The sequence below is a fragment of the Pundamilia nyererei genome, unplaced genomic scaffold (genome assembly GCF_000239375.1).
Source record: "Pundamilia nyererei isolate P.nyererei 1_Seehausen unplaced genomic scaffold, PunNye1.0 scaffold00027, whole genome shotgun sequence".
NCBI lineage: Eukaryota > Metazoa > Chordata > Actinopteri > Cichliformes > Cichlidae > Pundamilia > Pundamilia nyererei.
Genome location: NW_005187428.1, coordinates 3562338 through 3578316, shown reverse-complemented (window position 1 = coordinate 3578316; position 15979 = coordinate 3562338). Strand labels below are relative to the sequence as shown.

The 15979-nt window shown below is 41.8% G+C and overlaps 1 protein-coding gene across 1 annotated transcript in view; it reads left to right on the top strand.

Moving 5' to 3' along the window:
• LOC102198211 (plexin-B2-like) overlaps positions 1-15979 on the top strand; it is a 61178-nt gene that overhangs the window by 41576 nt on the left and 3623 nt on the right. The window contains exon 2 of the mRNA XM_005728256.2: positions 13952-15081. Within this exon, the coding sequence (XP_005728313.1) occupies positions 13954-15081 (1128 nt within the window). The 5' untranslated portion in view covers positions 13952-13953. The remainder of the gene's footprint in view (positions 1-13951; positions 15082-15979) is intronic.

Below are 15979 nucleotides of genomic sequence, written 5' to 3'. Positions count from 1 at the left end.
CACACACACACACACACACACACACACACACACACACACACACACACATCATCATCATCTGGCCCATCAGCAGTGGATGATCACTATCTCCTCTCAGATCAACTGTGATGGCAGGAAGAGAAAGAAGAGAGAAAAAGGGCAAGACAAGACTGAGACTCTGTCATCCCACCAGCATCACATACCTTAACCCGCTATTAAAGACCGATTCCAGCAATTCACAACCTGGGTCTTTTCATAGCTGTTGATGTGATTTCTATTGGGTATGACACTGTTGTACTTACCAGTTCATTTACTGAGATCTGGGTAGATGATGACATCAGTCAAATTTGTCAGACTGAATAGGAAGAAGCATTGAGAGGACCAGACAAATTGAAAACGGTTCGCAAAGCCACCTTATTTGGGAGGTAAAATTGAAAGTGAATAATGTACTGGAGCATGAATGATTCCTCACTGCAAAGGAAGAAATTTACTCTGCTATCGTGAGTCAAAGTTGAGTTGGGAAATTATAAACTGGACTGAAGATGTGGTTAATTATTTTATATTTGTTTACTTCCAGATCAGTTGGGGTAACTTGGGGTTTGCTTGAAACCTCTAATTGTCCCTTCATACTTCCTGCCTCACTGAATGTTATGCAGTAATATTTGTGGCTCCAGCTAACAATTATTTTCTTTCTTCAATTAATTCAGAAGTGATTATTTAATTAACTGTTTGGACCATAAAACTTAAGAAGCCTAAGAACCCAAAGTGATGTAGATTGCTTTGTCTAGCCAACAGCCAAAAATCCAAAGATGTTCAGTTTATCACAGTCCTGCCGAAGTTAGAAATTATATATATATATGATCCAATGTTAACCTGTATATGATCCCCTCAGAAAACTGAAAAAACTGGAACACAGTCTGTTGTGTACACACATGCGCTTTAGAGCACAATTCAGAAGAAGTTATAAAAATATAATTTGGCTAACTAACTGCTGCTCTCAGCAAAACAAAACCTCACTTGCCCCCTGCTCATGCCCTCCCCAGAGACCTGACTCAGACCGTCTGGCTGTCTGTCTGAGCTTTGAGAACACGGAAGTGCAGACTCAACCATTACCACAGTCAAACGGGGGAGGTTTGTGTACCCACAAGGGCCTGTGCAAAATTCCCAAAACTAACCATGAATATAAAAATACCTCAGCTTTGCTGCTTCTCATGCGAAGCAGTAGAGAAAGAGCCCAAGACAGCAGATTGATTGGTGACAGGGCACTCTCTTTCTTTCAGTTCTTCTCTCTTCCTTCCTTTTTAAGTTATTCCTCTTTTTTTTTTTTTTTTTTTTTTTTAAATCTTTGTCTCACAGCCTAAAAAAAATCCCCTCTTTTTTTAATGTTTTTTTTTTTGTCCTCTCATTTAATGTCAAAAATGGACTGCATTTATATAGTGCTTTTTGGGGGGTCTCTTTCAACTGCCATAAAGTAATTTCATATAATTAGCCACTTCACCCAGTCATAGATTACGTATCCTGTAGCTACGGTACATTTTTTGCCACATACTCGCACACCAGTGATACATTAGGTGTACTTCTGAAGTTCATTATCTTGCCGAAGGACCTTCTGACATGCAAACTTGAGGAGCTCGGTACTGAACCACCAACTTTCCAATTAGTGAGCATCCCAGTCTACCTGTGGAGCTGTCCTTCATATCTTTCTGTGTCTCCTTTCCTCAATTGTCCTGTCTGTGTGGTCATCTCATTTAAGTCGGTGACATTTGATGTGAAGTGGCGCAGGCCCGAGAGCTTATAGCCACTGACTCATAAAAACACACATGCGCACTTGACTTGATGTGCAGGGAAAGGTCAGACCTACTCTCAGAGGGCCTAATCACCCACTCTCATTGAGTGGCCTGCTCGCTCAGTCACACTTGATTGTGTGCGTGTGTGCTTGCGTGTGTGTGTGTGTTTGTGAGGATAGTGTGGTCAGGGTGTGACTTGGTGTATGTAGGCAAGCGAGTGAGAGTGAGTGGGATAGATCACGCCTCAAGAGTGTGGCGGTTTGTGTGCAAAAGTGTGCTTTCCCTACTTCTGAACGTACGATCAGCAGATGACCGTTTTGGGTCGGGTGACAGACACACATGAACTTGTGCATGCAAATACACGCGCCATCCTCTTGCCCCAAACATGTGGTGCAATCAGCAGCCTTATCGTGGGAGCTGTGGGGCAGTAACAGGCTCATTAACTTCTCCCTGAGCCTTTTTTAGAGAGGGAATTGGCCAAGACGAGTGGGCCACACTCGTCTTTACCCCCTCTCAGTCTATTTGTGACATTTGCAGTAAGTGATTGTGCGTGCGCGTAGGTGTCACGCTCATTTTTATTCTAGCCCATAGTCCCTTATGTTTCTGTGCTTATTCCACCATTAGTGGACCTTCAGAGCTGCCCATTGCTTAAAACAGAAGCTAGCAGAGCAGGGCAGCGGGGATTAAGTATTAAAGAGCCTCAGCTGCTCTGGGGCTCCTGTAGCTCAGCGTTCGGCCACTGCGGCCTGATAATGGTGTTTGTTTAGCCATTAGTCAAGCCCTGCTTAGCAGCTCTCTCCCCTCTGGCTGCAGCAGCTCTGATAGATGATGGATGAAGATTACAGGGGTTGGCGGATTGAGGAATGAGTGTCGTGGAGTGGTTTCAATAGCATCAAGAACATTCGGTGGAAGTGCATGCATTGAGGAGTTGATCTCAATGACAAATTGATTTTAAATCGGAAATTGTAATTTGAAACGATGAATATGACAAATGGTAAAGTTACGTTTTTTAACGCGGTCATGTTGTGTAATAGCTGCTGTATGTGTGATTGTCATATGCACATTTAAGAAACTGATAAATGTTGCAAGCTTTTTATGTGTTGTGGTTCCCCTTCTTGCATTAAAAGATAAGAGCAAGTAATATTTTGATGATATCTTTAATGAGGTGCCAGAAACGCCTCACCTCCTAAGCACGGTGTTTCACGCACCTCATTAAACACCAGAGCCATGTCCTGCCGGAAAGAGGCCGGGGCAGAATCAGGACACACTAGAGAGATTATATCTATTGACTAGCTCGGGAACTGGCTCGGTGTCCCCCTGGATGAGCTGGAGGAGTTTCTTGTGGAGAAGGTGTCAGTGAAAGGATAGATGGGCCTGTTTTAAATCTATTAGAACTGGTGCTTGTTTGTTTTTTTGTTTTTTTTAAATCATATTGCAAATCAAATTGCTCTTGCAGTCTCTCAAGTATCGCATGTAATTTTTTTCCAAATCACTGCGCCATACTAAGAAGAAGGAGCAGAACTAGTCCAAGCAAATGTGTTTGTGCGTGTGTTTCATTCGTGAGAAAAAGAGGCTGTTAGATGGTGCCCTTGTGTTATGAGTTGAGGTTTTGTGTCGACGCACACACGGTTTATCAGAGACTACCCTTCCTGTGATTAGTTCTCTTCTTCGGACTAATTAAAAAGTAGCCCAGTCTATTTCCTTTTGCACCACCAGCGGAAAGTACTCCTTCTCACTGAAAGCTATTTAATTTTATGAGGTATTTCTTGCAGCTAATTTAGCCATTACCTTTTAAGCTCTAAACATGACCTTTTCTCCATATGCTGAACAGCGCTTGCTAATCTTTGGGCCATTACCTGATAGCTGTTAGTCATTACTAAGAGCTAGAATCTTACTGGGCCTCAGCCAACGCTTATATCCCCACCATCACAATGCTCAAGTCACCATCCACACTCTGACTCATCCTGACAAGTGACAGGCACCTGCCAGCTCGTACAAAGGGGCTATTGAGACTCAGTCAGTAACGTGTGTGATTGCCCTCCCTCTGTTCCTGTCCTCCTTCCTTTCCATTCTGCTTTCTTTGCTGAAGTTACTAGAGCTTGTGCTCTATTCATACGCTACCATGTCTCTGTTTAAAGGATTGCATTTTTGGGAATACGCATTTGTTTTCTTTCTAAGAGTGAGTTAAGAAGATTGCATCAAACTCGTCCAGAGGGAGAAATACACCTACTGGCACTTCTAAAATGCAAAAGTTACCATGTTGTATCTTTTTTTCTTCTTAAATGCTTACACACAGAAACAGAAACCACTCATGTGGTTTGGTGGAAACTGCTCAGCTGAACTATTTCTTGGCAAACATAAATGCCTTGTGGAAAGATTCCTCATGTCTTGTCTTCACTGTCAGCTTTCATAATTTCTTTAATGTCATGTAAGCAAGGAAACTGGTTTCTGTAATTGGGTGGGCAAAGAAAGCTGATCTCCCTGATCTCCCTGCATGGGTTATTGCGTTTTTAATCAGCCTTTTATTAGTACACATGTAGAGGGGGGGGAAATCAGGGAGAGAAAGTGAAAGGCAGAGTGGCTAGATAAAAAGGCGCATCATTACATGGAGAGTTTTTAAATTATTCCATCCCAGTTCTGACTCAAACTGAAACTCAGAGTATCATCTATTAATTTACACGAGTTGGTTTCCACTCCTGAACCACTGAATGTTTAATTCACACACATTTACACTAAGGCTGTTTGCCTGTCTTCTCACTATGGCGTCTGCTACCAGATAAAATCAGTAAGGAACATCTTCTATTGCTCATCGCTTATGAAATAAGTCTGATAATGCCCAGACATTTAGTCAGTGAGCAGTTGCACCAGCATTCACAGTATTATGTATGTGTAGATTTGCAGTCATACGGTTCGTGTAGTCTTGAGAGGCTGAAAAAAGAAGGCAGCTGGACTACTTTAGGTCTGGAGTTCAATATGCAGTTGGTGGAGAGTCTCAGGTATTTAACCTGTGGTGTGGGTTGTCCCTTTTGGGGGGTGGTGATGGGAAAAAGAACCACAAAACCTAAAAATTCTCAACCAAGGCATGTCATCGTACTGAGCTGGTCAGCAACTTAAAGGCTGTGTAGGAAAGGGTTATATTGAATACACTAAATGAACAGAGAGACAGCTGTTAAGTACCTTATTTATCAATGAAGTTAACAGAAAATGGCATATTCATAAATGGTATAAACAAGTTTTCTTTTTAATATACATATCTTTTAATAAAGTGCATTTTGATGTTTCACTGGGTAACCATGAGGCTTTAGCATTTGTGCTAACACCACACAGACATAAGTCCTAGATTGTGGGTTTATTAGCGTTCAACCGTAAAGTTATATCTTAATGTCCACTACTACACAGGTTTCTTGTTCCTATACATGGGAAGGCAAGCAAATCAGAGACTATAAGATCAGTGTTCTCCTTGAAACAAAACGAAAGCTGGGCACTGAGACTAAACCACATTACAAGATACCTTCATGGCTCATTGGCGTTTATGCTGGGGAAGTGAAATCATTATAACCAATAAGCTGTGTAATGGATTCCTTCCCAGCAGTCAGTCTGCCTGCCTGACTTCTTAATTGTCACTGTATGTGTGTCAGTATGTGAGTGTGAGCTGTTCTTTATATGTAAGTGCAAGGTGATTGTGGTCCTGGACCAGGGGATCACCTCAGGGTGGTGCACGGATTAGAGAAGCTGCCCTTCAACCCACGGAAGCAGGGATTTAACTTTCTGTGTGTGAGAGCAAGCTTCCGACGCGCTGAAATGCCCTTGAGCAATACACCGAGTTATTACCTGTTCTGAAAAAAGGAGTCTGGCCTCTGACAGAAGATGGTGAAATAAAAAATTCCCCGCAGCTAAGCAGTTGTTGAGTCAAAAGGAAATGAGGGTCAGTGCTGACACAGTGAGTGGATTGTTTGTGTAGTAGACTGACGAAACATTGGACTCGTTTTCTGATCTGTTGGTATATTATTCATCAAAACTATGTCAATAAAAACAAGACTAGAATATTAATTGACTGACGGATAATGAAAATATTTTAGAGTTTCAACTGTGGGTGTAGAAATACAATGCACGATACAGTACAGTTGGGACGCTTTATAAAGTTTAAATAAAAACAATATGGAATGATTTGCAACCCCATATATTATTCACACAGAAAACACCAAACTGGTAAACTGAAAAAATGTACCATGTGGGGGAAAAAAAAACCAGCATCTGGAGGAAGGTTTTGCATCTAATTAGGTTAACTGGCAACAGGTCAGTAACATGATTGTGTATAAAAAGAGCATCTTAGAGAGGCAGAATTTCTCAGAAGTAAAGATGAGCAGATGTTTTGCAAAAATCTGCATCTATAAATTGTGGAACAATTCTGTGATCTTTGGACTCCCAGGGAGCACTGAATTACAAACAGGCACGATTGTATCATGGAAATCACTGCATGGGCTCGGAAACACTTCCAGAAACCATTGTCTACAAACATAGTTCACTGTGCCATCCACGATTTTAGGCTAAAGTTTTGTCACGCAAAGAAGAAAGCATAAATGAACATGAACCAGAAACATCTTCAATGGGACAAAACTAAATTAAAATGGATTGAGGCAAAGTGGAAAGTTTAATGTCTTTTTGGGGGAAAAAATGGATGTAATGTCCTCTAGACTAAAACGGAGAGGGAACATCCAGCTTGATGCCTCAAAAGCCTGCATCTCTGATGGTATGGGGGGTACATTAGTGGAACTGGCAGCCTGTACATCACGGTGTATGAAAGGTGTATAAGCAGATTAGAGCAACACAAGCACCCATTGACTTTTGACCTTGCATATTTCAGCAAGACAATGCTGAATGACACATGTCTCTATTATAAGATCATGGCTACATAGTGGAACTGTCCAGGAGCTGAATTGGCCCTCCTGGAGTCCAGACATTTGACCAGTTGACAACATTTGGACTATCATGAAACAAACAACACGAAAAAGACGACCCAGGACTCGAGTATCGAGAATTCCATATCAGACAGGAATGGGATAAGAGTCCTCTCCCAAAAATCCAGCAACTGGTCTCAGTTCCCATATGTTTCCAGACTGTAATTAAAAGAATAGAGGATGTTACACAGTGCTAAACTTTTTAATATTAAAATATAGGTTTATTATTTCCCAAAAATTGCATTTGTTTTGGGTTCGGGTATGCTTGTCTGCACCCTACAGCTGTTAGTATGCATTAGTAAATGTCTGGATGTGGCCGCAATGGCAGTCGGAAGAGGCACTGGCTCCTGAAAGTACCTTTTCTCTGCCAGGCCAGGCTGTTTAATCAAGTTTCCCGCATCTGCCAGCTGTGTCCACACTGCAAACAGCCACTCTGTCCCACTGGAGAGTTGCAGCATCCAGCTGGGGTTGGGGAGGCCAGTTAGCATTGGGAGATTAGCCCAAGCTGCTGTTGGCCAGACAGAAGAGGTTGAATTTCTGTGTTTGTTTGAGAGACAAACAGAGATTGAGAGATTACAAGAGACACAGAGGTCAGCTGCCGGGCGGTATGAGGCAGAGAAGCCTGGTAGTGAGTGAGTGTGTGTGTGTGTATGTGTCGCTGAACACAAGCACATTTAAATGTGTACTCTGCTCAAGTAGTTTGTGTGTGCAAGCCTGTGGTTTTGCGCTCTTGCTGCTCAAGTGTCCAGCTGGCAGAAGGGAGATAGCAGGAGCCTTGAAAATGGTGACGGAGCGGTAAACAGACACACAAACAGTCTATCAGTCCTAATGAGGAAAACTGCTGGGCCTAAAAGGATCGTGTGCATGTGTGCACGCAGGTTATGCTCGCACCGGCTGACTCATGGTCATACATCATAACAGACAAACATACACAAGAGGACAGATGCATGTAGACACACACGTACACACAGGCAGAAACCCAGAGATGTGAGAATTGGGGCACATACGGTCTAATAAGAGAGCAACGTGTGATACACACACTCTTGGGTCATGGGCCAACTTTAAAGGTGTTAGCAAATTTAGGCCAGAGCAGCTGGATCCCGCTAAAATGGACCAGCCCCATCAACCCCACCCCCCACCCCCTCTGTGCCTGGTGCCCTGAATACAATGGCTGGGCTGGCTGCTTTTGGTGAGCATGGTTTTCCCAGTCAGTCAAATTGAAATAAATGAACTGCCAGCCCTGACGGCAGGGTAATTGTTCATATGGAAATTGGATTACCATCGTCACACCAGCCCTCCTTTACAACTTGTGAAACAATTTTACTCCGAGCATGGGACAAGACTTTTTGCATGTCAAAAAAGGAAGTGGAGGGGGAATGGAAGACATGCAGAGAAAGAGTTCTCCACACTCTCCTGCTTCATGTTTCATTTTTTAACAATGCTTCTGTTCTGCCTGTGGTTTCCTTGGTGGTGGCAGGAAAATAAAGGACAAGGATCCACCCCTCAGTTCCAGTTCCTTGTCATGGCTCTCAACCTGGGTTCACTTTATCATGCTTTTTCAGCATGCTACATGTTGTTAGAGACATGGTAAGGTTTGAATCAGAGCATTAACCCCGCGTTCACCTCTCTTTATCCGGGGTCGACTTCTCTGGGGACAGGTTGCTAATTTAATCGTACTTCACTTATATCAGTGTATAACAGGGAAAGTGGTTTCAGTGGTTTCACATCAGTGTCAGAGCTGTCAAAGGCAGCTCTCCAGTAAAGAAAGTGCTGAATATGAATGATCGCAGTATGGGGTGATATCCTGTTAGATTTTCTGGGTAGGGTGTCTGTTTCTTCATTTATTATATCAGTTTCCTTTCTGTATCTATTTTAATAAGGGCGAGGGGACTCATGCCGCTTCAAAACTTGCCGGGTCAGCAGTTATGTAACCGTTTGTGCATTTGATCTAATCTAATCATCAGAGACATATTTCTCCAGAATTTCAATTCTGCTATCTCCTTCCTGATCTTTTGCTCCCTTACCACGACACACTTGCAGACTTCCTCCTTAGGATTGGCCAAGAGGCGTGTTGACTGCCATGCTGGGTTTTAGTGCCCCTGTGTCAAAGAAACACAGCATGGCAGTTTGAAGAGAAGAGTGTCTTTGTGTGGTCTGAGCAGGATTACCTCGTCAGCACTTCAAGCTGAGCTGGTTTCATGTATTGGGGCTTGCACATGTATCTCTAAGCCTGTGGATTTGTGTGTGTGTAGGGTGCACACACCTTCCATTTTTCAATTTAATATCTTTCATTTTTTTCTCTGTTGAAAGCTGCTTCTCCTGTCCAGACATGGCCTACCTTATGGAGGAAGGGTGGAAGAAATGGTTCTGTATTTGTCAATAAAAGGTGTGTGTTTGCGCATGTGTGAAATGATAAGCAAGGAAACAAAAAAGCCACACCTATGTGCTACAGGCAAGCCTGTGCATGCCATACCTCAACAGTTTAGCTGTCCTACTTCGCTTCTCTCAAACCGAAGGAGTACATTTGAATTGGAGACTACATATCAGAGCGGTGTAGCACATCGTGTTTGTATGGCTCATTCAACTCTGAGCTGAATCTTCAGTTTGGTGTCGTTATGGTGAGGTGAGTAGTCAACTTAGCTTAAACAAGTACTGTTTAGGAAATGCGGTTTATTGACAACACTACTGATATAGTTTGTCTGAGGAGAACAAAACAGTTTTCACAGGTCTTTATGCCAGTTAATATTGTAAGGACTGGACAACACAACTTACAGATACTGTTGAGCCTTAAAATGTTCAGAGCGTTTAGGTATTTGAGGTTTGTACATCTCATTTATAACAAATAACAAAATGTGTACTTGCTACTTTCTTCCACAATGGAAAAAAGCATTAGTTGCACCGCTCCTTTAGTTTTCTGTTGTTGCCTAGTTTCATTTTCACTTAGTTTTACATACCGAGTGCTAGAAATTGCTCTCTAGAGATCTGCCCCAAGACCTACTGGTAGCTCATATTTTCACAGCATTTGCATTAAAATTACTACATTTGTGCTACAATGCCATTCTTTTTTTTTTTAGATCAGAGGGTGGATAACTGCAGCATTTTTCTTTATAATGTGTTAAAATTCAAGAACAACACAAATCAGCAAATCCAAAAGAATGAAAGCTGAATACTAAAACTGAACATTATAACCTCCCTGAATGATTTATTCATGAAGAATTTTCAAGCACCGCTGTAACAGACAGCATTAGTTTTAACTAGGTGCAAACTACCTGTTAAACTGCTGAGTGACAGTGAGGTGACTACCCTGTGGTGGGACTGAATAAATTTTTCATCTCAAGGTTTCTACAAGCTTTGTAAATATATGCATAGTTAAGAAGAATGATACAGTTTTACATGTGTTTAAAGTAAATACAACCTACTATAAACAGTCATGAAAAAAAGTGCACCCCATGGTTCAGTAGCTTTTAGAAAAGACTTTAGCACGAATGACCCAAAGTAATCATTTTCTGTTTGACTCTGTCACATCACTATGAAGGAATCTTTTCCCACTAGTCTTCTAAAAGTAGAGAAGCTTCTAAAACGTTGCTTCAGTTGTGGGCATTCGTTTATGCACAGCTCTCTTAAGGCCCCAACACAGCAATCAGGTTTTCGTAATTTCATTTTTTTCTTTTTCAGCCATTCTGTTATAAATTTGCTGTTTCAGCCAAACTTTACCTGTCAGAAAAATAGCCTGTGTGTTGAGACACAACACAACGCTCTAGACTGTGTCATTATTTATTCTTGTTAAATAAATAACACATTATAATATGTTTCGTAGTTAACCTGAAGCTGTACTTACATAATTGTAAAAACTGCTAAAGACCAGAATTGGCCCATTTAAGCATTCGTGTGAAGAGTTAAAGAAGTTCTAAAGCTCAAAGATTTTTTTTCTTTCCGTAACCACAAACAATCACGTGAAAAGGAATGAGGTGAAATGCCTAATTTAAGGTCAATTCAGTGCTGGCTTCAGGCTGTTTGAATTTGAAAATTGACTTTCACCAGATCATATTTTTCAGATGTGCCAGCTTCATTAGTGCATGATGTGTTTCATTATTATTTATTCCAGGCCATTGGAGGCTTCATTAGCTGCAGGCTGATGCAGCACGCAGCCTCTAAATTTAGCAGGCTTTTATTTATTCAGAATAGCCGCGTGTTGGATGATATGCCCAGTTGTCATGTTCTCTCACAGCAGACATGTTGAAAAAAGAGGTGGGTTGGTCTGGGGAGAAATGGGCCTCATTCCACCTGTGCCACCCCCACCAGGCGTCTGTATCTGCTCAGCTCTTTGAAGCCTCTTTAATTCCAGCGTTAAGGATTAAGCCCATGAAAAAAAAGGATAAAAAGTGACAGAGTGACAGAAGGAGACATCTTAGGAGAGAACAGGCTCTTTTGAAATATGTTAAGAAATTCGTTTGCACTGACCCACAATGCAACATCTGAGGGAAATTTGTGTGACACATTTTTTTGTCTGATCAGGGACTGGCCATAGGATTTGCATGAATAGGAAAAGCACCCTTTGAAGTTGCAGTTGTAAGTGATTCTGGAGTTTTCTGAAACCTAAATGAGTGTCCAGAGATGATTGTCCTTGAATTTGTGGTCTGAGAAAGTTTTATTGGGAGTTAAAAGAAATCAAGTAATTTTTTTTTGTCACAGATACTACTGACATAATCCACTTTTTTTCTGTGTGGTATGTCATATCAGGGTAAATTGATAGTAAAGGGGATATTACAGTTTTTAGTGAAAGACACAGAGTCATCTATCTACACCATGTCTGTAGACAATCCATTAAAAAGTGGGAATTGTACATTGTGGCAGTATACAAACAGCTGTTTAATTTCATTCTGTAGGTGTGCAGATATGCAGTAGGTGTAATTGTATGTACAGGAGTGTGCTGACAGTGTTTTTGACAGGTATGTTCTTAAGCAGAAAAAATGCACATTAAAGGTCATGTAGCTTGTTAGACTACCTGAATCTGTCTAGTCAAAACATAATAATAGTCAGATGGCACCTTTATATGATAAAATTAGTGTACCAACTTACATACTACATACAATGTCACCCTAAATTTGCTCAGAGTACAGTTTTTGTTTACAGATCACAGAGCTGCTGATTTCATTCTATGGTGATTTTTTTCCTTTAATACCATTTTTTCCTTTTAGTTTTTCTCTGTGGACATTTTTGCAGTTTGCCACCTCACTTTGTCAGTGAAAGTTGTCTCTGTTTTGCTTTTGATGTCAACATTTTGAGGCTGTGAGGCTGTTTTGCAACTCGTGCAGTTTCTGTGAAGCTTCCCTGAAAACTCAAGCACAAGCGTTATTGTCCTGCCGCTTAAAGCTGACACGGGCTTGTAATTGCCGACGGATATGTCCTTTGAAATTGAAGTTGTGTTACTTTAGAGCTGAAATAATAGTTTACATAATATACCCTTTATTTTGTCCACTCTGTACTGTGCACGTAAACTCAAGATTTCTTTTCTGTTTTTTTGGTCTTTTCCTCTCAGTTAAATCTTGGCATAACACTTACCGCCCCTCCTTAATTAAAGCTGTAAAAAAAGCTGCTGCACACATTTCTGTCCTGAATAAGCAGAGAGAGGGATTTTATTGCACCATTCCCATTTTAATGGAAATATTTAAGACTATGAATTGAAAAGGGCACAATACATTTATGTAATGAAATGGGTTAAGGGGGGGTGGATAGTTTGAGGCAGTAAATGGGGGGGGGCTAGAAAAAAAAGAAATCCCCCCCCGGCAAATGTCCAATCAGTGGTCTTCCCACTTAGTCCAGTGAGCAAAGGCAGGTTGACATAATAAAACACAGTTTTGGCAAGTGACTTTGACAAATGTGTCTGTGAACTTGACTGGCAAGATGAAATGAGGAGGAGGATACTACTGAGTGTGTGCAAGACTGAAACCACATGCAAACATACACTAACATTTGCTGTGTGGGCAATGGCTGCTTCAAAGCCACCTGCAGTTCCATATTTACCACAGCCTGCGCAAACAGCAGTGAACGAAGGCTCCGCAGGCACCTGCTGTTAGCCGGTACATGAAGCTGTCTGTAGTTTACAAGGATGTTGTGTGATCATATTTCCTGAGACAAAACAGTGTACTTCCTAAACACATTGTGCGGCTGTTAGGGCGGAAAAAAAGCAAGTGTAAATGAAGTTGGATGTGATCCAAGCTTTTTAAAGAGTTGTTTATTGTGTTATGGGTTGAGATCTAGTTGTTATCCTTGTCTTTTTTACCCCTACACAAACCAGTTTTATTTTTTTCACCAGTGATGGCTTGAGATAAGTCAACTGAATTCAACCCCCTCCTCCCCGTAATATAACTGGATCACGGAGTTGAGTCAGACACAAACACCTACGCCATGCGCTGTCATCTCGAGGCAGTTTTTAAATGGTTTTAGCCCCATAACTTAAATCTGTGACTCTAAAGTGGGATATGCTTCATGTGTTGTACACCTTAAAATCCCAGTTCATTCAAATTACTTCCTGTTACTTTTGTATATACACTAGGCTATAACTTCAGGTGTATAGCCTAGTGCAACCCTATTAATGTCTCCATGTGCAGATTTTCTAAAAATGCACTATATTGCCAAAAGTATTCACTCACCCATCCAAATCATTGAATTCAGGTGTTCCAATCACTTCCAGTTGAATATAATCAAGAAGCTAGGCATGTAGACTGCTTCTACAAACATTTGTGAAAGAATTTGTCCCTCTCAGGAACTCAGGGAATTGCAGTGTGGTACCCTGATAGGACGTCACCTGTGCAGCAAGTCCAGTCGTGAAATTTTCTCGCTACTAAATATTCCGCAGTCGCAGTCAGTGGGTGTTTCCTATTCCAATGTGCCAGTGCACACTGTGTGCCAGTGCACAAAGCAAGGTTCATACAGACATGGATGAGCGAGTTTGATGTAGAAGAACTTGACTGGCCTGCACACAGTCCTGACCTCAAACTGACCCTCAGCCCCTCCCAGTGAAGCAGGCTTGTTGCTTAGAAGCAGTGTAAAGACAACTGATTTACCTTCAGTTTTATGTATGAGTATATGTGTATGTATGTGGGGTTATATTAACTACACACAAACCCTTTGTTGATGTGTCATGTTGCTGATAGTTAATGTGCATTTAAAGTTCCATTTAACTTCATTAATAATAAAACACTTCTTCCTTTCTGTTCCTTCCAGAGATGGCAAGCTGGGTCTCCATCCTCCTCTTCCTCTTCTGGCTGTCAGTCTCTCAAGCCCAAGGGGGGAGTGGAAAAATCCCCACTGTGGAATTCATCTCTGAAAGCCTGATTAACAATGTGGTCCAGGACCCACAGACTGGTCGCATCTACCTGGGAGCAGTCAACAATATCTTCCAGCTGAGCCCGTCCCTCCAGAAGGAGGCCCGCACTGAGACGGGCCCAAAAAAAGATGCCAAAACATGTACACCTCCTGCTTCAGGCTGTCAGGACACAGTGCTCATGCCCAACAGCAACAAGCTTCTGCTGGTCCACCCATCCAATGGTTCACTAATAGTATGTGGCAGTCGGTACAGAGGCATATGTTCCCTCCTCAACCTGTCTAATGTAGAACAAGAGTTGTATTACAATGACAACAAAGGAGAGAGGACTTACGTGGCTAGCATAGAGGATAATGTGAACGTGGTGAGCGTCATGTCCAACTACACAAAAAATGGCCGGACCTTCAAAGTGTTCCTTGTTGGAAAGGGCTATGGAAGCCTGGACAGTACAAAACTAATCAGCACACGAATCCTTGAGGACTACCAGGACTGGGTTGTGTTTGAGAACATCATTGAGGCATCAGCGGTACAGACGGCGCCATTTGTCCTCAAGTACTTACACGACTTCCAACATGCCTTCAAAGAGGATGGTTTTGTGTATTTCCTCTTTTCTCGGACTCTCGATGGCACAGATAACAAAAACTTGACTTTTGTGTCTCGTCTTTGTGAAAATGACCAACATTACTATTCGTACACAGAGCTCCAGTTAACCTGCGGTATAAAGAACCGGTACAACAAAGTCCAAGCTGCATATGTGGCTTTTCCAGGAAAAGAGCTGGCACGGGTCATGTCTCAATCTGGTAATTATGGGACGGTCACCTCATTCACAAAAGTCCTCTTCATGGTGGCTCATCCAGATGACGACGAAAGCGACTCTGCTCTCTGCATGTACCCGCTGAACTCCATCAATCAGCAGCTGATGGATATAATCAGTGCATGCTACAGTGACTCTGGGGAGATTTCTGGGGTTCCTGCTGTGGACGTACCCTACTCATCTCAAGCCTACACAGCATGCACTTCAAAAATTTCTGTAAGTGCTTCTTTGTCAGCTGACTCTAATTTAAAAGAATGTTTTGAAAAACTCAGATTGGTATAATTATAATCTTTAATGCAGTTATCACTTTTTATTATAAAATCTCAACATTTAATTCGTTCCCTGGATAACTTGTAATCTGACCAAGTCTTAAAAAACAAGGCTCATACACTTCCTTTACAATGCAACAGTGTCCAATGAGAATTTGTGAAAGACACAATTCTTGTAGTCTCTGTACACCACCACAGTGGATTTTAAATCACACAATCAAGATGTGGCTAAAGTGCAGACTTTCTACTTTAATTAGGGGGCTTCAGTATTTTTTGGGGTTTTTTGTTTAGCATTTGTCTGAGTCTAAGCAGAGAGTATAGCCCTGTACACTTCACATTTCATCCTTCTGTTTCTGTTTCGATCAGCAGTCACAGTAATCAGACAGTAGTGACCCAGTTTCAGTGGCAGCTATATATGCCCAATCTGATCATGAGCTGCTTCTCACCCCTCCATATTTTTCTCTACCCATCATTCTGGTTCAGGCTGTTAATCTTGGTCTAAGAAGGTTGGAAAGAAAAGCGTCTGGACTTTAAGTTGCTTGAAGACGTTTCACCTCTCATCCGAGAAGCTCCTTCAGTTCTAGGGTCAAATGGTGGAAAGTTCCAGATTTAAGCCCTGTGGGAGGATTCCCCCAAAAGGGACAATATATTATTTTCCTAATCACACAAGCCAAGGTGTAAAAAAAGGGGTGTAGGTCCCAATCAGCCAAGGTTTCGGATAAGCTCATTGTGAAACCTAGCCCCACCCTATCATGTGATTTCTTGAGGTCAAATGGCCCAGGATGCAAGTGGCCGTGAAGGGATCTCAAAACTTGATTATAGATAGCAGACAGTTGGTGTCGTAA